The sequence below is a fragment of the Poeciliopsis prolifica genome, unplaced genomic scaffold (genome assembly GCF_027474105.1).
Source record: "Poeciliopsis prolifica strain line A6 unplaced genomic scaffold, Auburn_PproV2 SCAFFOLD018, whole genome shotgun sequence".
NCBI classification, from domain to species: domain Eukaryota; kingdom Metazoa; phylum Chordata; class Actinopteri; order Cyprinodontiformes; family Poeciliidae; genus Poeciliopsis; species Poeciliopsis prolifica.
In genome coordinates this window covers 1,276,178-1,302,366 of record NW_026562393.1, presented here as the reverse complement: position 1 = coordinate 1,302,366, position 26,189 = coordinate 1,276,178, and the positions used below count along the sequence as shown (strand labels likewise).

Below are 26,189 nucleotides of genomic sequence, written 5' to 3'. Positions count from 1 at the left end.
AACTGCTCACAGCTAAACTCTCTGCTGCTTCGCTGATTATATTCATCCCACTTCTGTGTTTGACTGTTTTAATCTGCTCATCCAAACTCCAGGCAAAGACATTTCCAGCCGTTTTCCTTAAGATGTTCCTCGGTTTTACTGTAAAAACAACAAAATAGGAATTATTGAGTCACTGGACATTCGGACCACCAAAAGGAGCCAAAATCGATCTCATTTGGTTCAGTAATTTATTTCATGTCTTTCCGTCCTCTCTTTGCCCTTTTTCCTCTCAAGCTGCTAATGAATAAATTGCACTAGTGGCAATAAAAATGACAATAAAAGTAATGTCTTCACTGCAGTTTTTCAAATGTCTTTACGTCCCCCTCAGTCCTCACTGTGGGTGACGGGGGTTCAACTTTGTCGTCAAGCCTTATTTGTCACAGTTTGTTTTGTTTTTAACTGTTTCAATAATTTATCTGACTGTAGCTTTTAGCTTTGACCAGGAGCTGTTTTCTTGTTGCCATTTTCTGACCTATAAAGGTTGACGCACTCTCATGTTTTATTGAATGGCATATTTTCTTGTGTATTTCCTATTTTTGATGAAATGACTAAGAGAAACTGGCCTCTGTGTCACATCACATTATAAATAATCAATGGAAACCAAGACTCGTACACGGCTGATAAAAAGTAGATTCAAGCTCAGATACATTTGAAAAAAGCTAAAGTATAACCTACGTTATAGAAAAATAAAAGGTACTTTATATCCTTGGATTTAAAGAGCTGTGATGTTTGTCCTGAACACAAGATAAGTACAATTATAAAGACATAATTTTAAGGAGGAATTTAAAGTATTTCATTCTAGCATGTATGTTCTCAGACTGTGGAAGGAAGCTGCAGTTTCTGGACAAAACAAACAAAAACTCCTGCATGCACAAGGAAAACACACAGATTCGCTCAACACACCAATGCCTCTGACTGACATTTGACCCCTGGATCTTTTAACTGTTAGATGCCGTTGCTCCAACACACTGAGAATAAAAGTAAAGGTAAGATGTTTGGGGAATTGACCAACAATGTTGTTTCTGGAAGATGAAAAATATTCCAATGAGGGTTGTCAGATTAAAAACACCTTTTGAAAATAACAACCTTTAAGCAGGAATCAAAAGGAATGCTCATCAAGTCCTACTTTTAAAGGCTTGAAAATATCAGTCTGTGTAACGAGATTCACTTACTAAATAACAAATATATTTACGTGTTGATATTTTTGATTGATTAAATATGACTGTACCTATCATAGATATTAATGTAATATTTCTAGGCTTTTATTTGTGCATTTTTAGACCATCCTTTTTTGGGGATGACTACAATTAACATCTTTAGTGATGCCAGTTCAACAGCTTGGATTTAATCTGTAGTTTAACTTTTTTTTCATCATTATTATAATTATACAGACCGTAATATTGACCTGCAGTTTAACTACGAGACGCCACTACACTATGCCAAACTCTACAAAAATCTTCTGCCTGGATCGGTCTCCGTTTGTTTCATCAGAAGCGGCCATGTCGTCTTCAATCTGGCTGACTTCCTGTTGGAGATCTGACTCAGTCGTATAGTCCATAAGTTTTCATCAGGGGTTGCTGGTGGAGACATTCCTGAAGCCTGGTGTTATTCTGCCTGATCCTTTATCCTGTTTAGAACCTTATTCTGTAAATGAAACAGGAACAGAGCCTCAGCATGACGCCGCCGCCGCCATGCTTTACAGCATGTACAGAGTTCCTACTTTGCCTACAATAAAGCACTTTCTGTTCCCAAGAGTCCACTAAATTAGCATGTGAACATTTGTTTATGAAAGGACTCGATATTTAAAGGGATGCTCTATTTTTTCCTTCTGGGCTGTGTGTGATTATAAGGTTGACTTGAGTCTCAGAATGATCATCAGTCAGCAGACAGACTCATCTCCTTATAATCACGCGTCACAGTGTGGTGTCTGACACAAACATGGATGTATGCTTTAGGCCCATTATAGGAGCTAATTGCAGGGATTGAATCCTGACAGAGGAGTAAATCGATTGGCCCGCTGACAGTGGGAATGTTTCTGTTGCTCCGGCTGAGACCAAACACGCCTCATTGATTTCCACTAACCGTCTGCGGCCCGCCGGAACCGCGTCCGATGTGACAATCGGAACAAAATGAGTGTGTTCCTGCTTTCACTGTTTGATCCTCAGCGGCGGACTGAGGGGCAGCTGCTTTTCTACCAGGGCAAGAGAAGCGTGGTCCAAAAATAAGAGGCCTCTCTCCATTCACGGGGCTGCGGGTCGTGACGAGCAGAGATGTGTAGGATTCCCTGCCCACCTGGAGCGGATCTGAAATCCAACAGAAAAGTGGCTCCATCCCACTCATCTCCACCGGAGCCCACTCAGCAGTGAGCCGGACGAATTTAGCAAGCGGTGAAATGTGAGTAAGTTGAAAAGAAGAGCTTGTTAAACACCCCACACCAGCATCCCGGAGGAGAGTCATTTCACCCTCCTGCTGTGTCCTGTGGAGCATCATCCACAACCCTGAAGGGTATTAGCCTTAAAATCAAGCACAGCAGTTCATGGCCGCACAGAACCCCACGGTGGACGTTTCAGTGGATACTTCCAATGTGAATGGGCTTTGTGTGGCTTGTCCCAGTGACGCTGGACGGTTCTTCTGAATGGTTGGAGCAGAGGAGGCGTGGGCTGCCTGTGTCAGCAGAGCTGCAGGAGCCTCTCCTTCAACGCCGTGCTGCATTTGCGGGCTCTGAATAATCGGCGGAAATGTCAGCGCCACAGCTATATCGCAGCAACAGTTGTGATTCACAGTTTCTGGCTACGAGGTTAAAAACAACGCTCACTTCCCTTTTAGCTAGGATTGAATAAAAACGGAACAGAAGACCGGGAGTGATTCCCCCCCCCACTTGTTTATTTTGTTTATTTACTTTGATAAGTAGGTAAAAATGTTACCCTGTCCATGCTACTCAATATAAATGCCACGGTTCGTAGTTTTCTCTCTCTTGGCCAAGGAACAGAAAATACTTCTGTAAATCAATTAGTAAAGTTCTGATTCATATATTTATTTAAATAAAGTAACATCATTTTTGTTTCCCATTTCATCCGATTAAGATGTGTTCATTATGAGGCTACGGGGCGTTCAAAGAGTAAACTAAAAATCTATCTGACTAGAAAGCGGACTAATTGAAAATGACTAAATACATAAATAAAACCAGTTTAATCAGTCCGAGTAATGATATGTGAAACACCTTCCTCTGAAGCTTAGGCTATTTTTGCCCATCATTCTCGGTCGTCGTCTTCGGAGTTCCTTTTTCCCACCGGCCCTGAAGGCGGCGCCTCTGAGTCCGCCTCTGCGCTCCTGCAGGGAGGCTCGGAGCGGCCGCTGACTGGCTGCGTGGGGAGCCGGTGTGGGCGAAGCGGAGGACCCTCCTATAAAACCCGGGATCCCGCGAGCAGACGCGCTCGTCTCTCCCAGACAAGAGTCGCGTTTCCCGGCCTCACAGCTGCTTCGTCCCCCCTCCTCCCCGCTACAGCTCGGAACGGAACCGAGAATCCCACCCGCCCCCCCACGGCTTCCACAGGCAACGAGAGCTCCGTGTATGGTTGTGACTGACGCTCCAGCAAGGATGTCCCGGACCGACGAAGTGCACCGCATTACGGAGAATGTCTACAAGGTGAGCCGGTCCGTGTGGTTCGGGACACCTGCTGCACCTGGGCGGGTAATTACAACAGGGGAAGCCCGGTGTGGGTCAGGTGTCTTTAAAGTCTCGGTGCTTTAAAGCAAAAAAAAAAAAAAAAAAAAAAAAAATTGAAGTTATTTAGTTGTCAAACAGACTCGACCTCAAACAGGAGAGTTAATGATGAAATAAAAGATGGGGTCTGGAAATGGGGCTGAAGCGTTTAAATAATCAGTTCTCTTAACTGAACGAGTCAATAATCAGTTATCTTAGCTCAACTGATGAATGCTGCTGTGTGGAGTGTTTTAACCCTGATGTGCTTCTGCTTTGGGAAAATTTTTAGTTTGAAAAAAGTAAACCTCCAGAGTGACAGGATGCTTCAGGGCAGCTCAGTTCCACATATTTCAGAGCAGCACAGAAAACTCCTGCCTAAAGTTCCCTGATTTCTGAATTTTGTGAATTCCTGAACACGAACCCTTTCAGTTTTCATTTCCTCACTTGTTTTTATGCTCAGAAAAGGATTTATTTGGTAACAATAAGAGATGCTGGTGTAACCCGTTCTATCTGGCTGCTGGAAAACACCAGGTCTTCCCTGGACCTGGAGGGATCCTGCTCCTTCCTTGGCTTCCTCCGACATGGAGCTCCAGCTCAAGCCGGGAACAGGACTTGCGGTCGCGAGGCATTTCTCCTGATTCTCACTTTACTCAGCTCCCCATATGATGCCGATCGGAGACATGGAAACACGACGAGTTTCTGTCATGATGTGAGGAAAGCTGTCACTGTTCCACACGCCTCCTCACTTTGAGCGGCTCTGGGCAGACAGTCGGAGCTCCTGGTACCGGGGGAGGAGCGGAGGGGTGTGTATGGGTTCTCCTCCCCAGCTTGCTTGGTTATGTAATGATGCTGCTGAGATAATGATGGGAGTAATTTCAGCATACATCTGAATGGAAATGCTTTACAAAAAAAAAAAAAGACGATTTCAGTTAAAGTCCCAAGATATGTTGACCTTTGGAGGGAGTGTTTGAGTTATGAAGTCAAAAAAAATTGATGCTGAGGAACGTAATCGGACCAATCAGGGTTTTTTGTCATAGTTTTGCTGATTGGGATTTGACTGCATTTATTAGTTTTTTTTTTTTTTAGTTTTAGTTTTTTTTTTTTTTTTTTTTTTTTTTTGCCAAAGAACGATTGGGCATGAATCAGTGGGCTTGGAGGAAGTTCTTTGTTTCTCAGTTTGATTTTAACCAATGAGAACAAAGGAATCTGAGCTGATCCCGGTTGATCTGGAGCATCTCTATGGCTGCATTACTTCTCATAACAAAAATGACATTTTAAACAGCTATTTTAAAGAAAAACCCATTTCAGGATGATTAACTGAAGTAACGGAGGTAATGATAACGTTGTGGGGAAGGTCTTGCTGTCGCGGGCAGCCTGCTCTATCGCAGCACGGAGCCGCTGCCGGTTTGACCCCCTGTTGGCGTCTGATCGTAACAGCTCCATGCTCTCTGGCGTGGCATTTGGTGCTGCTGCGCCGAGCTCCCCCTTCCTCTTCCTCCCCAGGGGTGTTTTTGAGCCGCGTTTGGAGAAACTAACTGGTCTTTATTAATTCATTAAAAGCGTGGAGGATGAAGAGACGCAGAGGTGCCAGCTCCCATTAGGTAACACTCATGTCTGTTTCTCCTTGGAGGGAGGTGAGACAAATATCAGCAATTAAATCAGGCAGCATTAAGATGGGGATCAGGGACTTTAGCTGCACAACATCATTCTGTAGAACACTCTGTACTCATGGGATATACTGGTTGTATAACCTTACTGGCCCAGTTTCCAATGATTAAATAAATATGATTAGGATATTAATGACTGCTGCAAAAATTACAGTATTCAGTATCTATTAATTTGAGCCAGATTGAAAACAAGAAGTTTTCATACTGACATTTTGCAGAAGATGGTAATGGCTGATCTGCCTGAATGTGTCTTTTATAGATTATTTATTCATATGCATATTATAATCTGGTCATATAAAGTCTGACCAGCATCCTTATTTGCCTGGCTCCCACCTATTTCAGGCGTCCTGCATGTGGAGGGCTGTGCCTTGTTTCCTGTTTGTTGAAGCGTTAACTCTCAGAAGAAACAGCAGCAGCAGAGGACTGAAGCCCCAACCTCCTCCTCTGCTGCCGAAACAGAAGCTGAATGTAAATTTTGGATGACTCACGCTGGTGAATGTGTGGGGGCAGTCATTCCTGTCGTGTGTGGGAGTGTGTGTGCGTGTGTGTGTGTGTGTGTGTGGCCATACAGTTTCTGCTCTGTAACGACACGCCGGTTCAGAGCGTGCAGACTTCAGGTCGGCTGGGATGGTGACAGAGAGCGTCCCTGTGGATTCGGGTGGTGGAAGTTTGGGATGTTTTGATGCGGGTGAAGTGTGTCTCCTCAGGTTTGTTGTGGCGTCCGTGTGTGTTCAGCTGAGTGCTGTAATCCCAGCAGTGCTGCGGATCAGGAAGGCGAATAAAGCTGGAGGTGATGCTGCCTCCATTGTTCAGAGTTGGCACTGGATTATACACACATCAGCAGGTCAGCTCATTGATTTCAGAGCTTTTTGTTGTGCATTTACTCCAGTTTTCACCACCGTATTTGGAAAAGAGTTTACCCATCTTTGGGTTGGATGTTATTCTTTCTAAAAGCTGCTGTTTGGGTATAAATTTAAGAACCTATAAATGTTATTGGTGCCTTTTTTGCTTAATCTTCTGGCAATTTAGGGAGATTGAATTGTACATATGCCAACCATTTGGGTCCAACCCTTCTTGAAGTTCATCTCGCCAGCCTTCAGACACAATTCAAATATTCCTCCTGCAGAATTTCAATTAGGAAAATTGGTACAAGAGGAGAAGTAAACAATGAAGTTGGTTTTCTTTTTTAATTTTTTAATTTTTTATTTTTAATTGTAGTGCACCTGTAGTTCTGTAGTTTCAGCAATGGTAGCGGAGGAAATGAACGAAGCTGTTCAGTCTGTGTTGACCATACATAACATCGTCTTTTTCAGATTGGCACGGCTCTCTTCACAGTGGACGGTTGTTTACAGTACAGGACATTTCCAGGATGTGTCATAGCATTGAACTGGCACATTACTAACGTCATAGACAGATGTTAGCAATTGGGTAAAATTCAAAAGCTCAACAGAGTCCATGCCTCCAGGAAGAAATGGTTTCTCCAAAGCCCAGGTCTTCTGCACGAAGCAAAGTGTAGAACAACTGGAAGAACAACTAAGCTAGCAGAGGTCCAAATTAAACTGACCCATCTGTTTTAAACCAAACTACCCATTTAAGCAAAGTGAAAGTCTAGTTTTTGAAAGTATATCCACATTTTGTGTAGCATTGATGCTTCCCTCCAAGCTGCCCAGACTTCTTACTCCTCAGCCGCCTACTCCGGCTCTTTACCAAGACGTTCCAGTCACCACAAGCTGAGAGACATGATCTCTCGACTCTGTCATGACTCAGTCTCCTTCTGATCAAACGCGCTTCCAACAACCTCATGTGGGAGGCGACCGGGCGGCTTCTGGACCAGATGATTCGACTACTTCAACGGCTCCTTGTGGAGAAGCAGAAAACCTATTCAAAGTTACAAATAACTGAACTCAACCTTTGCCTGATCTCTGAGCCAAAAGAATTTCTCAACTTGTTCTTATGGGTTATTATTGTCTGGATCAGGTTTTGCTCTGCTTTTTGTTTTGATTCAGGACCCCAGCAGTTTATCCATTGGTGTGGCCTTGATATGCTTACAGTTAGCAGCGTGCTACAGTGTGATACTATAACACACTCTTTTTTTTCTTTTGTTGAAATTGTGCAAAAAAATTGTTTTTGCTCCAACTGTATTTAAGACCCATGCTAATGCTGCCTTTAATGTTTCCATTTCGGATTTATTCACATTTACAAAAATTAGCTGAGATTTCAATAAAAAAGTTTGAAAATTCCAGGAAATGTGAAAAATGTTACATTTTATGTGTAAGTTCTCATCCAATTCTGGACCTTTAACAAACAGAACTAGTTGTCTCAGAGCTCATTTCTGCCCTTGTGAACAGGCACCATTTTCAGTGTACCGCCTGCATGATGTGTGCAGATGTACAGCATCACTCTCCCCCGTGTCTGTGTTTCCTGACTGTATCTGGGGAGCATCCTCCAGTGATTACAGACGTAAATTTATGAGTGAACATTGCTGTGTAGTGACGTCCTCTATCTGCTACGGCAGTTTTCCTCCAAACCTGTTTGTTCTCTGGGGAGGGATTTTTCTCCTGTGTTTGTTAGTGTGTGTGTGAGTAATTCTACTGAACACTTTATCCCCACAGTCATGCAAGCACAATCTGCCCAGTCCTCTCTGCTTTTCGTCTCGTAGTCACACAAGCCGAGCGTCACTCCCGATTAAAAACAACTCTCCTCTGCCACAGATCAGGGCTTCATTTCGTTTTATTCCCCCACATATTGCTGTGGAGCTCTGAAGCTGTCGGCCAGCTGCTGTTGGAGGCAGAGCGCCGCAGGTGAGTGCCGTGGCATCTGTTGGGGCCGTGCTGCGTCAGATTGATGGAGGGAGGGAGGAACTTTTGATACAAGGCTCCATCATCATCATCATCATAATCCTCCACATTCTTTCACTCTGACAAGATGTGTACTGGCAGCAGAGAGCCTCTCCTGTCTGGGGTTGCGTGAGGTGAAGCCTGTAGCAGCCTCTGCGCTCATCTGCAGCGCAGCGATTAATCCAAACACTCCACTCAGGCAGACATTTCTCCAGTGTAAAGGCTTGAAACCAGTGGGCTCTCTTCTCCTGATTAGCTACGGCGCTTTCTCCTCGGTTGTCTGTGCCCGGAGCATCACAGCTGTCTTTGTGCTCCTGTCCCTGCAGAGAACCCCGTGCCCTCCTACTCGGGTTGGCTCCGGGGTGTGTTCCAGCTTTGAGCTTCGTTGCTGATCTTTGGATGGCGGCAGCGTGTGAGCATCATGGTGACGCTCTGTGATGATGCTCTGCGATGTGGGGAATATGCTTGGGTTATGCAAGCGCAGAAAACGTGAAGCATTGCTCTCAGATGACATGGCATCAAATGAAATATGTAATGATTTTTTTAGGTCACTCTCCTTCCAGCTTTATTATTATTTTTTTTAGATGGATGAATGTTGACCGAGTGATCTGTAAAATAAGTTCATACCAGTGAAGTTTTTGTTATTGTTTTGATGCCTTTTTGGTGGCCTGTTGGGGAACTGTCACCGTAACAGATTTTCTGGTTTGTAAATTGTCCCAGAAATGATTGCAATAAATGATAATATTGTTGTTTTTTTAGACTATTTTAATGTAATATATTGATAATAATTCTCTCAAAGACCAATAAGCTTTAATTTCTGATAAAAATTCAACACTAGAACTGAAAGATGCGTACAATAAGAAAAATAAATAAACAAAACAACTGAAAAGAGGCTGGTTTACATCAGCGCACCTGACTGGAAGCCTGGAGAAGGTCCAGTCGCTTCTTCCCATCACATTAGTGAATCCTCCCAGTGTAGAAAAATTGCAGCAGGAAGCTGTGTTAAGCGTCAAATAATCCACCTCTAGTAATTTAGTTCAAAGGTTTAATCTACCCTGTAACTGTTTGCTAATAAATTACCTTTTAATGTGGAGGATTTTTGGACAGGAGTCACTCGGGACAGTCCTGAAGGAACATTTTAGTAGTTTTGAAAGTTATGTTTTTGTATCCCTTTATATCTGTAGCCATGCAGGGTGTAATTGTTATGGGTGCAACTTTCCACTCTTTTTTTTTCCTTATACTTTGTAAGTTTGTCCTCCTTTCCAGTGCGGTTTGTTTCTAAAGGGGCTCCAGCTGTGAAATATTGTAACGTTTAGCCCATCGTTTGTCAGAACACACAAGGTGCAAGGAACAAAATGTACCAACTCGCCTCTCTGGCGTTCAGGAGGCAGCAGCCCTTCACAGATGTGCTTTCATTACGATTTCACTGACCAACAACAGCCTTCCTGCGCAACACACACACACACACACACACACACACACACACACACACACACACACACACCCCCCCCCCCACACACACACACACACCCATACACCCCCACACACACACACCCATACACCCCCACACACCCCCAGACACACACACACACACACTCACACACACACACACATGCACCAAGTGCTCACATCTGCAGCGTTTGTGCAGCACGTCGGCAGCCTTTAGCGAAGCGCTTATCAAACTCCAGCTGGTGGGAGGGTGAGAGGAGGAGGTGGATGCTGCTGGGTTTGCGGGAGGTTGGCGGAGGATGAAAGGAAAGTTGCTTGGACGGCTCTTGAAGCTGAATGAAAGCAGGACGAGGAGGGGAAGGTGCGGCGCTCCGATCTTTTCAGACCGGCAGTGAGGAGGAAAGCCCGAAGAGGCAAACCGCAGTGTGTTTTTGAACTGTCACCATGAAAAGCAGCAATACACTCTTATCTCTGCAGAGCTTTCTGACGAACACCTTGTCTCGCAGTCTCTGGCGCTCATCCTGCCGTTGCACATGTGCAGATGTTATGGAAATGCACGGCTATGCGTGAACCCACCTTTGTTCACGTGTACGTGTGTAAAATGAGAATGAGGCTGGAGTGAATGGGATGGCGGTGACGTTGACGGGGAGACTCCCACTTCCTCGTTCTCGCCTCTCTCGATCCGCCCCCGCCAGCCTGCAGAGCTCAGGCTGAGAAATTAAACTGGGCTGCCCTGTCACGGCACAGGTGGGGCGTGTTGGTGGAGGTGGGGACGGGGGGATTCCAGCACATCCATATATGGCAGCGGAAGTGCCCCCCTCCTCCCTGCCTCCTACAGAAGCTACATCTGTGGAATAGGGGGCGCTGACTATTCCTCTGCTCTCTGATAAGGGCTCATCTGAGAGGGAAATTGGCTGCCTGCACCTCCCCCCCCCCTCCCACACGCACACACACGCGGGTGAAGCAGACAGATACTGAATTCTCATCTCCTGAGGCTGCTAAAGCAGTGCAGCTTTTGCACACAGATTGTCACAGTGGCTGAGCATAGGCAAATAATGTCCATTTACTGAAACACAATAATGAGCGACAGCAGCCTGGCATTACAGGACATAATGCTACCATCTTATCCCACGCTGTCATTTAAGGTCTGAGGAGTCCTAATAGTTCTTTAATCTCACATAAGGGTCTTAGGCAAAATTGTGTAGTCCAGGTGGAAATCCTGTACAAATGAACATGATGATTATTAGTAAAATGAAATATCTGTGGATTATTTCTCCAGCAGCTTTGCTAGTTTTGTGGTTTGCACAGAACCTCTGGATTTCAGCAGCTTCCAGAGTTAAAATGGAGCCTCCTTCTCCAATCATTGTCACTAGTAGTTTTCAAGGTTGTCTTAAATTAATCTAAGGGTATTTTTACACCTGACAGTCCAGTAGGGTTGATTCTCTTGAGGAACAAAATGGAGACATTTGTTACATTTTCAGCTGGCGCGCCACACTCTTTCAAATGATCCAAAATCTTCGAAAAATTTGTTCATCCCCTCGCCTGTGGAGGTGCTGCAGCGAGAACAACCGACATGAAAACATCCAGAGAAGGCATGAGCACAACTTCCCCCCCTCATGAAATGCAAAAAAAGATGGAGTAAGTTCTGATTTTAGTGGTTGTTTTAGGATTTCTTTTTTGTTGTTGGTGAAAGAACAGAACACATTTTACTCGTTTGCGCTGGACCCTTGTACGCTTTGGTTTTATTTACCCAGAATGCACTATGCTGCAGCCACTTCCTGCTTTTGGAGCAGTCTTCGCTTTGCTTCCCATTTGAACTACACCAATTACAAACTTAATTTTTTAAGCAAACAAATTAGGGTTAGATTAAAGTGGACTAAACAGGGTTTGTGTGATTTAAAACAATATGTAATGTCTTGACAAAAAGGGGCAAATCCTTCTTCGTTGTGACTGATCTTTGTCAAAGTTTAAATCCTGTGTCCACAGCAGTGCATCGTTCTGACATATCAGCCGAGATGCTCTTTGACTCCACTGGTATAAAGAAGTTTAAATCTCTGGATGAGGTGACGGATGATTTGCAGGGGATTTTCATAATCACAGCTGCTTGCTGCTTTCTCATTCAGTGGCACCTTGGCTGCCATGCTATCAAACGTTAAAGTATGCGCTGCAGAAAGATTAAAGCTCATTTTGCAGTCGGGGATTATCCTGGAAATCACTTGCTTAGTAGCGAATTAAACAGGGCAAATTGAATGAATGAACTGGGTTCTTTTTGTGTGTCAGTATTAGGAAACAAGAGTCCTAATTCTACACGTTAAATTTCTACCAAGTAGCTGATTGTTTGACATGGCTACTGTCGGTTTCCTGCAGGTGTCTGCATCGCCATAGTACTGCTTGAAGAAGAACTGGCAAGCTCTTCTTCAAAGTCCAACCTTGTCTTGTTTTGACCACATCAGGTTGATGCTTTATGTACAAAATCCTCAAATTAGATGTATGAAAACCCAAACTTACATTTAGTTTATTTATTTGAATTTTCTTACCATTTTGCGTTCTAGAGTTCAGAATCTGATATTTTGTTGATAGAAGGATGACTTTGCAGTGAGGATGGTCGACTTATACATGATGGAAGCATGTTTGAACACCAGCTTAGGGATGAGAGCAGAGGACATTCACAGAAAAGGTCATTTTTATCTGTTTTTTTTTTTGTCACCATGAAAGCAATGGGTGGGGGGATTCACACAGCGCTCGGTTATGTTTGGCCTCATCTCAAAAGTCAAGGTGACCTACTGCTGCAATCAACTTTTTTTTTATTCTTGTGGGTTTTATGTTTCATTTTTAATCTCTTTTAACCTTTCCATCACAAAACACAATCAACAACAGCTGGATAACTTTCACCGATCGGTGTACATGCTGCAGATAACATGGCGGCATGAGTCTTTCTGCACTTTCAGTTTTCAGTTCTTTGTTTCTGAAATTTAAAAATGTATTTGTTTTGATCTAGGTGTTGGATAAATATGAAAATTATACACATGTTGGTATTAAAGGCCAGAATATTAAGCAGAAAGCATGATTTAAAGCCTAATGTATCTTTTGTTATAATAATCTGCAACAATTAGAGATCGATGCATGGAAAATCACTTAGTAGTAGTTGCCAGTTGAGCAGAATAACTATTTATTCATCTTCTGCTTTTCTGGACACGAGACAAGTGGACCGAAGGAGTAGCCAGCTGACAGAAAATATGCAAACTCTGGTCTCTGAGCCATTTATTTTTATTACTATTACTAGCCTTCTTAACGAAAGATTTTAAACACCTCAGTTCACCTCAGTATTTCATCTTGGTCAAATTTAAATAAAAAAACCCCATAAAAATCTTGCCAATCTGACCAATTTTAAAAGTCTTCTAAAAGACAAAGTCTTACAGATTTTCTTTTTAGCTGCTTCGTGTGGATTTTGATCATATTCTGCTCAGATTAAAGGCCACAAAGAGATAAAAAAAGCAGACAACCTTTACTTTGAACTGCAGAAATATTTCTTCTTCCATTCAGTCACATCTTTTCTCTTTTCCCTAAAACATTGTTGCACAAGTTGTCTCTTTGTCTGCCTACGTCAAATGAAGCCTCCCCTGTGGAGCTTCATGTGCTAAGACTGTAATTAATTAAAATCAGGCATTCTGGTGAAGATGACCATTGATGAACTGGGTTTTGCTGTCGTTGTATAGACCAAGCTTTCCTAAAATTGCTTGATGTGATGCACATTCTAATATTTAAACCTCATTTCAAACTAATTACATCTAGTAGACGAGTGAAATGGCAGGGAAATTATTATCTCAGCTTGGCAGGCAGAAACTGAGAAAAGCCTTTTTGAGAATAAACAGTCAGGATTTATTAATAAAACCCAAAAAGGCAGAATTAAAAACAAGTCTTCAAACGTTGCGTTGGTTCTTAGTGGGTTTTATAGTGTTGTAAAGTGTTTTTAAACTCATTTTATTATTATTATTTTTGCCTCCACCTGGCCCAGCCTCTCCCTCCCATCTCCGTGGGGTTTCCAGCTCTCCACTCGCTGGTTAATCTGTTTGGCAGCGAGCGGCGCAGCAGGTCCTAATGGTGCCACATGGCTGCCTTGGCATTGCAGTAATTTACGCCCCGACATGATACAAGCCTATTGCTCTTTCTGTAGGTTGTGACTCAGCCCACGCATGAGTCTCCTGCCTCCAACCGCCACGCGCTCCGACGCACACTGCCTTTCCCAGAGCCAGCTAGGTCACGATGTTCTCAACGCTTTTTGGTTTGTTTTAGTCTGAAGTGTTTGGATGATGGTTCTGCTCACATGTGTGGGAAGGAAGTAATGGATGGCTTTGCTGGAGTAGATGCACTTACACAACTATACTGGTATTCCAGTGCCTGGAGAGTTAATAATACTTAAAGCATTTCCCTTTCTCTGGCTCCTTTATATCTCCTCCCTTCATCTATCATTGACAGATTTATGCAGATTTATTTCTCACTCCTTTTACACCTTCTCCACCCAAACTCTGCAACAAATTCCCAACGGATTCTTTGTTTTTACTACAGGGTTTATGCAGGTTTCACCAACTCAAATGTAAGACTTTTTAAGATCATCAAGTCTGGAATTTAAGACTTCTCTGTCTCTCCAGAGAAATGTGCAAACATTTTCTAGCCCACTTGCTATGTAGCTGGCTGTATCTCTAGGTTATATTAGCAGCTAGTTAGCAGAAGCCTAAACTGTGACTCAAACTTTTGTCTGACAGAAAAGTCCCACGAGAAAAAATCCCACATAGAATATGAGATTAAATTGTCCTGCTGAGACAAAATTTAAGCTCTGCGATTAACGTGTTGAACTTAATATAAAAAACAAAACAAAAATACCCAAATTTGATATTTTAAGGTCTTAATTTTAGATACATGAATTGAAGACTTTCTAAGATGCCTTGTATTACTTTCTACATATTTTTATTGCTTTTTTTCAGAAGGTTTTTTTTTCACTCTTTTGTACCTCAGTTTGTGAAACTAGATTGGTGATTCCAGTCTTGCTCTTCACTCACTTTAAAGAGATGTCTGCTCAATCCTGCTCTTGTCATATTTTAAATGGCTTCTATAACCTCTGGCTCTGGTCCACATCTTTCCTGGGACATGTCTCCATGCCGCTCTGATAGATCTGTTAACCTTGAAGCTGAGGGCTTGTCCTGTTTCTCCTCCTTCACGGTCACTGAGACGCTTGAAATGAATCACCTTTTATAGTGACGGATAATAAGCTCAGCGTTACCACCCATGTGATTATTTTATGACATGGTGACATGGTGCCTAAAAGCCACGTTCAGACCAAATAGTCCTTTGGTCTATTTGACCTTCAAGGTCATTGAGAAACTTTATTATTTAGTCAAACTGCTGCTGCAGTCCTGAAGGTGGTGGGCTTCCTGCAGCTTCTTCCCCTCTATGGGGAAAGTATGACTAGCTGCTCTTCAGGTCAAAATATACATTTTCTGTCAGTGTCCCTTTATTCACTGAGGGCACCTTTTTATAAGGTTGAGGGGCAGAACTACAAACCACTTTCAGACGCAAACTGCAAAGTAATAAGCATGAAAAATGTTCTGCGCATCAACCTGTGGAGTTCTGCAGACCAAGAATGAGCAAGAATGATCTTAAAGCGGATTGAAGGCCCAGAGCTGTTTTGTGAGCAACTGCAATGTGTTTCCAGAATAAACCCGTCCTTTGATGAAGATTAATAGCTGAGATTGATCATGTAAGGACGCGTGTGAAACTGTGTGATTTCAAACCCTTAACAAACACAAAGACAAAGTGATCTCATAAATAAATCTTACCTTTCATTTTGCCTTTAATGGGTTTAATTGCTTTCTGTTGCCTGACTTATAAAAACTTGCTAAACAGATGCTGTCAGCTTATCCTTTAGTCTTTAAAATGTCTGTTTCCTCCTTTAAAAATGCTAAATGTCAATATATTTAATCTTCTATCATCACAAATTGCTCCTCTCAAAGGTTACTTCCATTTTTTCCTCTTGAGTCAATTAATTATTTGCATGGTGTGGCTCTTCTGGCAGCGTCAGTAATTATTCGCTTCATGGTACATTTTCCAAATGTTCAATCATTACTGTCACTGCAGCATTTAACCTGCTCCTGATTAGGAACATGAGCATTAAAAATGCTGCCTTGTTGACCCTGAAAGTAGTAAACTGTGTTTTCATGACCTGTTTGAAATTGGGGAAACCTCTGCTTCACCTCAGAAAATGAATTCAATACCATATATATTCTGTTATTTTGTTTCAGGCTCAATTATTTGGGTCAAAAATGGAGCTCCGACATTTCGCTGCTGCAACGTGAAAAGAAAACCAGTGTTTTCAGTGGTAGGATTCATTTGCGGACATATGACTGAAACTAATGACTGAAAAACGGCAAGCTGTTCTGTAATCCATCTTATTTCCCGTCCACTCTGTAAAATGTGGTCCTTTATTCTGAGAAATGCTAATCAGCTCCCGGCTCTGCTGCTTACGGAACAACAACTGACTCATTGAGGATTAAATGTGCACCAGACGCGGAAGTAAACCCATTAAACCCAGTCTTAAAAAACAAAAAACACATGTGAGCGCTTTCTGATGAGATCTTAATATGTGTGTGTGTAGGAAGACTTTATTTAAAAATGGTCAATTTAGCGAGTCTTTGTAAGACAGATAGTTATTCAGTTTTAGTGCGTTTGCTAACGTCGGTTTACTTACGACTCTTTCAATAAATTTAAGCATAGAAAGGAAAAGCCATCAACCATTTTGTTCTATTGTTTGGCAAAAGTAAGAATTGAATGTTCTGGATTTTTAATATATCCTGAATATACTTTTGCTTTCCTTTTGCAAAATACAAACGAGCTAGTTCATATATTTTGAAGTGGGGTTCTTGGACTGATCACATGTAGTCAGTATCTTAACATTTTCATTGTGGCCAAGAAAAGAAATGCATGAGATAGAAAATCATTATTCTCTGCCAATTTCTCCTGTAATGATAAAACAGTTAAATCTTAAAAAATGCCAACTTCTTTCTTTATTCAGAAAATTTTTATTTGATCTGTTTTTACATTTGCAGACAGGTTCATGAATGAGAAAAATGCTTATCCATGCACTCAATAAGTTCATCAAGACATTCATCAGCGTTTGCCTCGTATTCATTGTCTGTGTGGGAAATCCTCTCCTGGTGAATTTTTTATTGTTTTTAGCTCAACCGAAAGACAAAGGATCCCGAAAACACATTTTTATTTTTATTTTTGCAGATCACCCAGAAAGTGACTCATAAAGGTAGACGTGTCTGACAGTGAACACATGATTCACCTGTCTCTCACTCACACCGACACGAACACAAACAAACCCAGCCCAGGTGTTTTTTCTGTGAGCACGCGATGAACGCTGGGGTGCTCTCCACCTTCTGTTTTCCTTTTGCGGAGCGACTCTCTCTGCGCGCTCCAGGCGACGGTGCATCCGGGTGACGATCACCGGAGCTGATGCACTTTCACAGAGTCGCTTTGGTCTGCAGCCGACGCCTCACGCAACAAGAGCTGGGAGGGAGGGACTGGGGAATAAAAAGACGTTTATTTGTCCATCTTTCTCTGTTTTTGTGATTGTGACTTCAAAATGATGGGACATTTATAAATCACCAGATCTATAAACCCGGGGATCTTTCCTTTGTTTTGAACACGTGTTCAGCTTTACACAGAAGCTTCAGTTCGTTTCACTTCATGTTCTGCTCTACTTCACTGTTACAAACTGAACTTCCATTAAGATTTTTTATCTTTTTTTCTTCTGTACTCCAGTGTCACACTGTCCTACTTCTTACTTCCTTTTTCGGAGTTGATGGAGTTTGTGCGCCAAGGTGACTGTTGTGCGTCAGCCACCGGGCATTAGCAGGCATCCGAGCTGCGAGCAGCCATGAACAAATGTCCGCCTGCCTCGGATGTGTCCTTCCCTCCATCTGCTTCGTTATTCTTTCCTGTCCTCCTTTTGTTCTTTGTCTTCTCTTTAACTTTTTTTCAAATCAAAAATGCATTTGTGGCTGAAAAGTTGCTGACTAAAGTCCTCTTACTTCGTATTTGGTACCCACTTTGAGTATGCACCCTAACATGGCACTTTTAATATTCTTTACCTCTGTGTATAGATGGTTTTTAAATCTTATCTAGCTTGAACTGGAATAATGGTTCAAAACTTTACTATACACTCTACTCTTGCAAATCTTTAAACTCTGTAGCTGTGTTTTAAAGGTCCAAATACTGTAGCTCTTCTGATAATGGCTGATTCCCTGTGTTTTTCTTTGCTGTAAACCAGTGCTGCTTCTGTAAAAGAACTTGAGGCTCACAGTGAAGTTTGACAAGGAGAGAAATAGCTTCTCAAATTGCTTGGCTTTGTTGGAAAGGCTGCAGAGGTTAAAGGGCGTTTCAGAAGCAGAGAGAAGTCAGAGATGGATGAACAGTAAGACTCATTAGACTTTTCTTTTTGACGGATTCCTCGGTTTTTAACGAGCCTTCAGGCCTCTGTGCGTGATGTTTGTGCTTTCTGACAGTCGGCTCTGGAAGCGAGAGGCAGAACATACCAAAGATGAGATTCTGAGGTTTGTTTCTTTAAATGCATAAGGACAACTTGTTCAAACTGCTTCTCAGAATTTTCCTAGCTTTTCTGACTTCGTCGTGCACATCAGGACTTGATTTTTGAGTCCTCTGTATTTCTTTGTGTTGTTCCCAAGCAACCAGAAATTCTTTTAACCTTTCAAAACCATCTTGATCAGCGTTTCTCTGGGCTCTCTGTGGCAGTGTTGTCATAAGCATAAGCCAGTCCTCAAGGGCCCTATCCTGCATGTTTCAGGTGTTGCCCTGACTCAATGCATCTTAATCAAGTCAATGGCTCATTACCAGGCCTCTGCACAGTGTGATGACACACTGAAGAGGTAATTCAGTCATTTAAATGAGCTGTGTTACACCGACGGCAAATCTAAATCTCGCTGAATATTAGCCCTTGAGGACGGGCGTTGAAAAACTAAAAGGTGACGCATCTCTTATGGCATTTATTTAAAAAGAGGGGCAGAAAGGAAGATAACAGATTGTTTGTTGAGCATTGTATTCTGCTATACTCTTCTAGGACAGAAAATAGCGTGAAAAAGAAGTTACAGATCCAAAAAAAAAAAACTTTGGAAAACCTCCTGAAAGTCTTCCTCACTGAACATCGATAAAACGTCTGACTTTTATGTGCCGTAAAATCTTAGTGTTTGTTTAAAACGTTTTATCAGAACTGCAACTATTCATGAGGGGTGATGAGCTTTGGTGAAAGTCATGTCTGTCCTTTTGGTGAATTTATCCTGTTTCAAAAATAGCCTCTTGACCTCAGGTTTGTGCCAAAGTGAAGAGAAGCAGCAGCAGGTCCAGATCTGCTGCTGAGCTCTGAGTCTGCAGCCAAAATCAGGTTTTATTTAAAATGGATACAGCAGGGGAGGTGTGATGCACATGCACACACACATGCACACACACACGCACACTAATACTCACACACAGACACAAAAATCCCTCTGTCACTTGTGCTCTCGTTTTGTCTTTTATTCAGTCTCGCTGGATTTGGGCTTCTTGAAACGAGTCCTTCCTGCGCTGCTCTTCCTGCCGGTTGGCTCAGCTGATTTGTAGACGACTGTGTGTTCGTGCCCCAGAAAAACAGGCAGAGTGCTGCTGGGTCACTGTAGCTCATGTCAGATTTGCATCGTCTCCTTCTCGGGCTAACCAGATCTTTTTGTTTGTCCCCGCTCCTCTTTGCAGAACATCATGGAGCAGTTCAACCCGTGCCTACGCAACTTCATAGCCATGGCGAAGAGCTACGAGAAGGCGCTGACCAGTGAGTACACCAACCCTCCTCTGTTTACTTTCTGTGGCGGCATCTCTTTCGTTCATTGGCTGTCCAGGCTGAGGGCCAGCTGACCCAATGCCTGGTGCTCATTTAGATCCTCCTGACTCATCTGGAGTTGGGGTAAAGTCATGATGACACAGATGTTGTGCAATGTAATGTTTTGCAGTCTGAATCCAGACTTGAACTGTTGAAGATTTCTTGTTGGTTAGAGATGAATTGATATCCTCCGTCTGATGAATCTCATGGGTTCCCAGACCGTTTCTCGTCTCGTCTCCTTTCTTGCCGTCCCGTGACTTCATTTCCTATATGTCTGCTTTTTCTGTGCATCCTCCGTCATCGCTTCTAGTTGCTTTTGCTCATGTGTTTGCATGGTCATGTGTGTGTGTGTGAGAGAGAGCAAATGCCGCAAACAGCAATGGCTCAAGGTGAAAGACGAAGCAACCGAGACGTCTTGTGGGAGCTAAGTGGAGCATAAGCCAATGGGAAATGGAGCGGGGGGTATTGCTAACGTAACGGTACCCCCACACCCATGGGGCCAAGGAAATGGGGACAGGCTGAGAGCAAATCCAGGACAAGATTGAGTAAAATAAAAACCAGGAGAAGAAAAGTATTGGATATTTGCATACAAAATGACTCAAACTGAAGGGTATTCTGCTGCTTTGTTTTGTCGTTTTAATGATATTTGAGTGCAGTTGCAGTACTGGGAAAGAATTTTATGTTTTCAGAGAACACTTGTCTGCAGCAGGAGACAAGAGCATGCTGAGTATACGGCGTGGAGCAGAGCTCTCCTTTGTGTTCAGAGGAGATGCAGGAAACACTCAGATCCCTACAGGAACAATAAAGGAGGCTGATAGATAAAGCTAAAAATAACTCTGAAACTCCCTGAGTGGGGATTGCACTTCATCAATGCCAGGCAGCAACGCAGGGCTAGAGTTTAGACTCGGGTGCAGCAGAATAGGGCTGGGTACCCGGTAATCATTTTATTGTCGCTGGGAAAAAAAAAGTCTACTTTTAGAATCAGGGTGGCAGCCCTTATCCCAAAGGAGGGTTTAAACCAGCATGATTCACGAGGGGGCGGCTGACTGACGGATTTGTTTTTGGAACCTGAAAACCTTTAAGATGACTGAGGACGGTGAGCATGTGCCCGTTTGCTGACCTCCACTTATGAAGATGTATGACCGCATGGACGAGACGTCTTTAAACTGCTTTTGTCTTGGTAAAAATGTATCACTTGTAGCCAAATGCTGCTTTCTGTCGAAGCCCAAATCTTCTGTATACAAGATGAGCTCCAATCTTAAGCACAGGCCACAGCAGGTGATGCCATTAACATCATTGTTGACATCAGGAGTGCTGGCTTTTCCAAATAACAAGGTCCCTGGTGCCTAAAGGGGAACTGGAGGAGCGCTCAATAAATCAAAGTTAGTCTGCCTTAAGAAGAAATTCTGTAATTTTATGAGTTCACTAGGAACTTTCTTTTTATGGATTACCAAGTTTAAAATGCTCTGTCAATAAAATAAATAAATAAATAAAAATCTTCTATTTCTCTTAAATGAACAAACACATTTAGATAATGTATCAACCATCTTGACCTCCATCCTGTTTTTCTTTTACACTAACACCCTTTGCATTGTCAGCCCTCATATCTAATCTTCAGCCCAAACTGACCCTCCTTATTGCTTTGGGTCTTTTTGTTCACTTCACAACTGACTGATGGGTAAAGCCTCTCATCCAGTTAAATCTGTTTCGCTTGGGTCCCCTTCTCCCCCAGCTGAGGTCTCAATGAGATTAACCTCTCCATGTCCTCACAAGTGTACAACCAAGTGTACAACCAAGGTCAGAATCAGAGATGGAGAAAGGGAAGGTTAGACCCTTGCAGGCAGTTACAGCCAAAGTCGTGTCGATCTTAGAAATCCAAGCCAGAAAGTGTCTTTATTTCCAGAACAATGACTTGCATAGCGGTGGACCTCATGCTGTGTCCTCTGGACTGAGCTCAGAATAGATTCCTATTGTTTTCCATGTGAATGGTTTGTCATTTTCCTCTCCTCTATGGGATTCAGAGAGCGGTCTGTGACAGCTTAGAGCACAAACACTCATCTGGCTGACAGCTCTGTAATGAACCCGGCCCTCTTCCACATCCATGTCTGCCGTCAGTCCTTGTGTGGCGAGCCCCCGACCCGCTTCCTGTCTTTGCTTCCCGAGACCAGCTTGTCCCCTTTAAGGTCCGGCTCACTGCTCTGCCTCAGCTGGCGTACCTTGCAGGTGACATGATGCAACCCAGGAAACCACGGCTGATTGACAGGATCTCAGCTGAAGAATGCTTTCAAGTCTTTGGTGTAGAGATTTTTGACAGGAGGTGTAAACAACATAATTAGAGTGGAGGGGTGCTGGTGGGGCATTTTAAAGCCCAGTTTATGAATTCTCCTCCTAATAATGTAGTTTGTTTTCAGTAAAGGTCAGCTTAGTAACTTACATCTAGCTAAATTTTAAGCAAACTACAATACCTAGTTATACCCTTTTAATTTAACTCGGCATAAATGTGAGATTTCTGCATCATTGTTTTTATAATCTCTGGATATCCAATCCACACACTGCTTTAAAAAATATTTTGTAGTGTGTAAGAATTACGAATAACATTTTAATCAACTTGTAGTTTGGATAAAAAGTGAGTTTGGAATTGAAGCTTTGAGGGAAAAAAAATCTCTGCAGCTTTCTGCTTCCTGCAGTTGCTTCATAGAGCTTTTTCCTTTCCTGCCTGGTCACCATTTCCGCCTATCGCTCTTTTACTTCCCATGCCCAAGCTTGCCTCTCTATGGGAGCGGAGAGCTGCAGGGAACGGTTGCAGAGCTGAAGAAGACAGCTCAACTCGGCACCCTTGATCTGATGCCCAATGCTTCCATGTTTCCAGGTGTCACATTTGCTGCAAAGGGCTACTTCGACGCTCTGGTGCGGATGGGCGAGATGGCCAGCGAAAGTCAAGGCTCTAAGGATCTTGGTGAGTCCTGGTAGTGGCAGTGGTTCCCCTGATGAAGCGAATGGGGGCGGGGCTTGGACAGGCAGATGGGATGGCGGCTTGTACTGGTGGAGCAGAAGCAGCTGATGACCAATCACCCACTGGATACACACGTGCAAACTTTCCAGTCATAAAAAAAAAAGAAAAAAAGAGAGGGTTTCATAGTCAGGTTGAAACATTTCTCATCTCGTTTCATTCACACTTGCACATGTTCAAATATCAACATTAGTATAACCATCTGATTTTAGCAGCAATCTCTCATTAGCTGCGTTTCCATTCATTATATAATTGCGCTAATTGGAATTGCGAAAAAAAGTAATGGAAACGTATCAGTTTCATTAAAAATGTTGGGATGAGTTGAGTGTTTTTGATTGCACCTAAATTAGTTTATTTCGCAAAACTACAATGGAATCACTTTTTTTTTGCATCATGAGTCATAAATCAATAGTAGGTAGTTACTACTGGCAAAAACGACAAAGAATACGGCAACGTGATGGGAGGATGACGGTGCGGCATGTTTTATTGTGTGAGCAATCTTATTTACATGTGACTTCATTTGCGTTACTTAATGGAGAACTTTTTTTAAAAAAACATTTATCGACAGTTTTGCGCGTATTTGTAATGGAAACGCAGCTACAGTCACTCCGCTCTCACACAGTGTGTTGTCTGGTTTCGGTTGGATCAGGTCTGGTTCTGCTTGCTCAGTAGGGACGTTGCTTTGGTGTTGTTGGGGGCTGTGGCAACAAGTTGCATATGCGCAGCCGGGAACATCTTTTTTTAGTATAGATGCCCCAAAATGGCAGGAAGTGCGCAAACCCTTTGGAGTTGATGCAAGTTCTTATTTATTTCTCAGTTTGACATAATTTAGCCACAGAGAAGTGAAGGCTAAGAGGAGAATAAAATGGATATATGAGATGTGTGAGAGGATATAGCAGCTGGATTCAATATTTAAAAGGGGGAGCTGTTTTCATTCTTTTGAGCTCTTTCTTTGAAGCTTCATTTCATTTCAATATGCCACCTATTTTAGTGTGGATGCTCAGTGGAGCTTTTATGCCCAATTTAACAGTATTAAAAGCTTTTTTTCCCCCTCGAGTCTGATTCAGCTTTATTATTATTCCCAGTGATCTTCTTTTTATCACTGTAGTGTATTTGAGCCAAACACCTACGCCCTCAATTGATGGCAGCCTACTTAAAACGCAGTGAAAAGGAAAAATTTTTGTGTTTAAACATTTGCCTTTTATGAAGTTTGTGATGTAACCTTTAGATTTATGCCGTTTTAATGCGAGTGGAAGTTTACAGAAAAATAAGCTTTTTGTGGTTCCTGTTCAGCACAGTGACTATTTTGAATACTTGCATGTTGTTTTGGGTCCAAACTCCCCATCAGTCATCCATGTTGTCCCCATTTCCATCAGCTTTGTTGCTTTGCTTCCATGTTTTCTGCATCGCATGACTGTGTGTTCGTGTGGAGGGGTTGTTTGATGTGGCCTTCTTGACTTCTTTTCTGTTCTTCTGGCAGCTTAAACATGACTCAGCCGCTCCATTAAACTCTGCAGAACCTCCCTCCGCCTTCAGTGAAAAGACGGAGCAGAATGGATTGATGCTGTCCTCATGTATCAGTAGTGCTGAGAGCAGCGGCAGGGACGGATACTTTGGCTTGTTCTGTTAACTCGGCATAGTGGCTTTTAGGTATTCAGAGCGGACATGACTCTTGATTGGATGCAAATGAAAGTGCTCATTCCTAATCTACACATAATCTGTCCCAGAGATCACAGTACGTCTTTTATTAGAATATAAAATTGATCGTTAATCAACACATTATTACCTCGCGAGCATCTGACAGTCTAGAATCATAACAGAATATCAATGCATGCAGCCAAACATCAGGTGATTTATTGGTAGGTAAGGAGAACTGATGAAATATAATTTCCAGTTTTTTTTTTCCTCCTGATTTGTTCAGTTCAATAACTCAATGTAATCAGCATCCCTCAGTCTTTTCCATCACAAAGAGACGCTGTGCTGGTGGCTTTGTAAACTCCAGGATTTCTCTCTGCATTGCTATAGAAGAGGTCAGGAAACACTGAACGCTTTGTTCTTGGATTATTTGAAAACGTTTTCAAGCCTGGCAGCCTATTAATTAGCAGATAACAAGGATTGTGGCTTTGTGTGTGTCAAGACGTGGGTGTGAGGCGAGCTGAAGTTTGGTCACTGGGATCAGAGCGACGGCCACTGAATGCGCTGGGAAGGAATAATCACCTTTTTTCCAGAGCTTTGTCTCACACTTTGCATTTGATGTGGATTGAATGCAGATGATTTGGGGTCGACCACTTTTAGGATTTTAATTAATGTAATTCAGACTGTCATGGCTTATTGCACAGGGATGACTGGACTGCAGACTGCCTGAATCTTTCCAGAAATATTCTGCCACGTCATCATGAAACAATGAAATTAGTCAGAGTTTTGTGATGAACAGCTAATGGCATTTGCACGTGGACAGAGGATGGGGAGCTCCATGTGACTGGATGACATTATGAGAGGAGGTGTTGGGTTTTGTCAAATTAAATCTCAATAAAGAGCATCGTCCCCGGAGAAATGGATGAACTGTGGTTTATAGAGCTGTGCAGACTATATTGTTCTTTTAGATCCGTAATCAACAGGGTTCAGCAACACATCTTTCCATCTTTCTGTTATGAGTTGTCATTATGGATATTGGAGGGAGGGCCCATTTACTCATCGATTGATAGCTGTTGTAAAGAACAGCGCTAAAAGTCTATAGTCTCTGTCAAAGTCTAGCTCGTTGTATTAATCAGACCATTTCTGTAGGACATACAGTTCCCGATTTCAACGTTTTTTATTTATTTATTTTTTTATTACTTTTGTTTCTCCTTTGACTTGCAATGTCTTTATTTCTTCAGTATCAACCTCCACACTAAAGAGGGTTGTTCTTAGCGTGACCCGATTGGGCTTATGGAGACATAATCATTGGAAAAGATCATATTTTTGCATTTATGATCAGGTTGTCACCAGCTGATTTCTGAACATCGATAGCAATTTTCTTTAAACAGTTTAAATAATAAAAGATAGTAAAAATAGATTTAAATGGTTCTTGTAGGTGTGTTGGATTAAATTATAAATTTAATCTTCAACCTTGTGATTGCAGTTTAGTTGTATAACACAAGAATTTACAATGTGTCCAACTAAATTAATTAATAAAAAAAGAAACTTACGGCATCATTTAGATGGTGAGAACAAATTGTAGGTAAGGTGAAGCCAAATTTCTCAAAAATGTTGACTGGTAGAAAAAAACAGGGAAGCTGAATAATGAAGTAAAATAATCTCACTTTTATCCAGGTTCACCATTAAACAGTTTGCATGCTACACTAGAATAATGAAGAGAAATTAATTTGTTTACTATTTGATTCAAGGTGTCAAACCATATATATGTCCTTAGTGGGGATGCTGGTTTATCAGGAGTGGAGTTCTCCACTTCAGCCTCACCGGCACGAGAAACTGGCACAGGAAGAGGATGTGATGCCTCTGTTTCAGAGCTACTCTGCACTAGTTTGACCAACTGCTCTGCTTTCACGAGGCGCTATGC

At 42.4% G+C, this 26,189-nt stretch overlaps 1 protein-coding gene across 9 annotated transcripts in view; it reads left to right on the top strand.

Annotated features, from left to right (window-relative positions):
• The first annotated feature begins 3,493 nt into the window (after nucleotides 1-3,493).
• LOC129367884 (brain-specific angiogenesis inhibitor 1-associated protein 2-like) overlaps nucleotides 3,494-26,189 on the top strand; it is a 53,662-nt gene continuing 30,966 nt past the window's right edge. For 7 of the 9 annotated variants that reach the window (XM_055042546.1, XM_055042545.1, XM_055042554.1 and 4 more), the window contains exons 1-3: nucleotides 3,494-3,685; nucleotides 19,497-19,572; nucleotides 22,490-22,576. In XM_055042546.1, coding sequence (XP_054898521.1) covers nucleotides 3,611-3,685; nucleotides 19,497-19,572; nucleotides 22,490-22,576 — 238 coding nt within the window. In that variant the 5' untranslated portion in view covers nucleotides 3,494-3,610. Of the gene's footprint in view, nucleotides 3,686-5,216; nucleotides 5,344-19,496; nucleotides 19,573-22,489; nucleotides 22,577-26,189 lie in introns of those variants that run through there. The other 2 variants (XM_055042547.1, XM_055042548.1) reach the window with 2 other exon arrangements.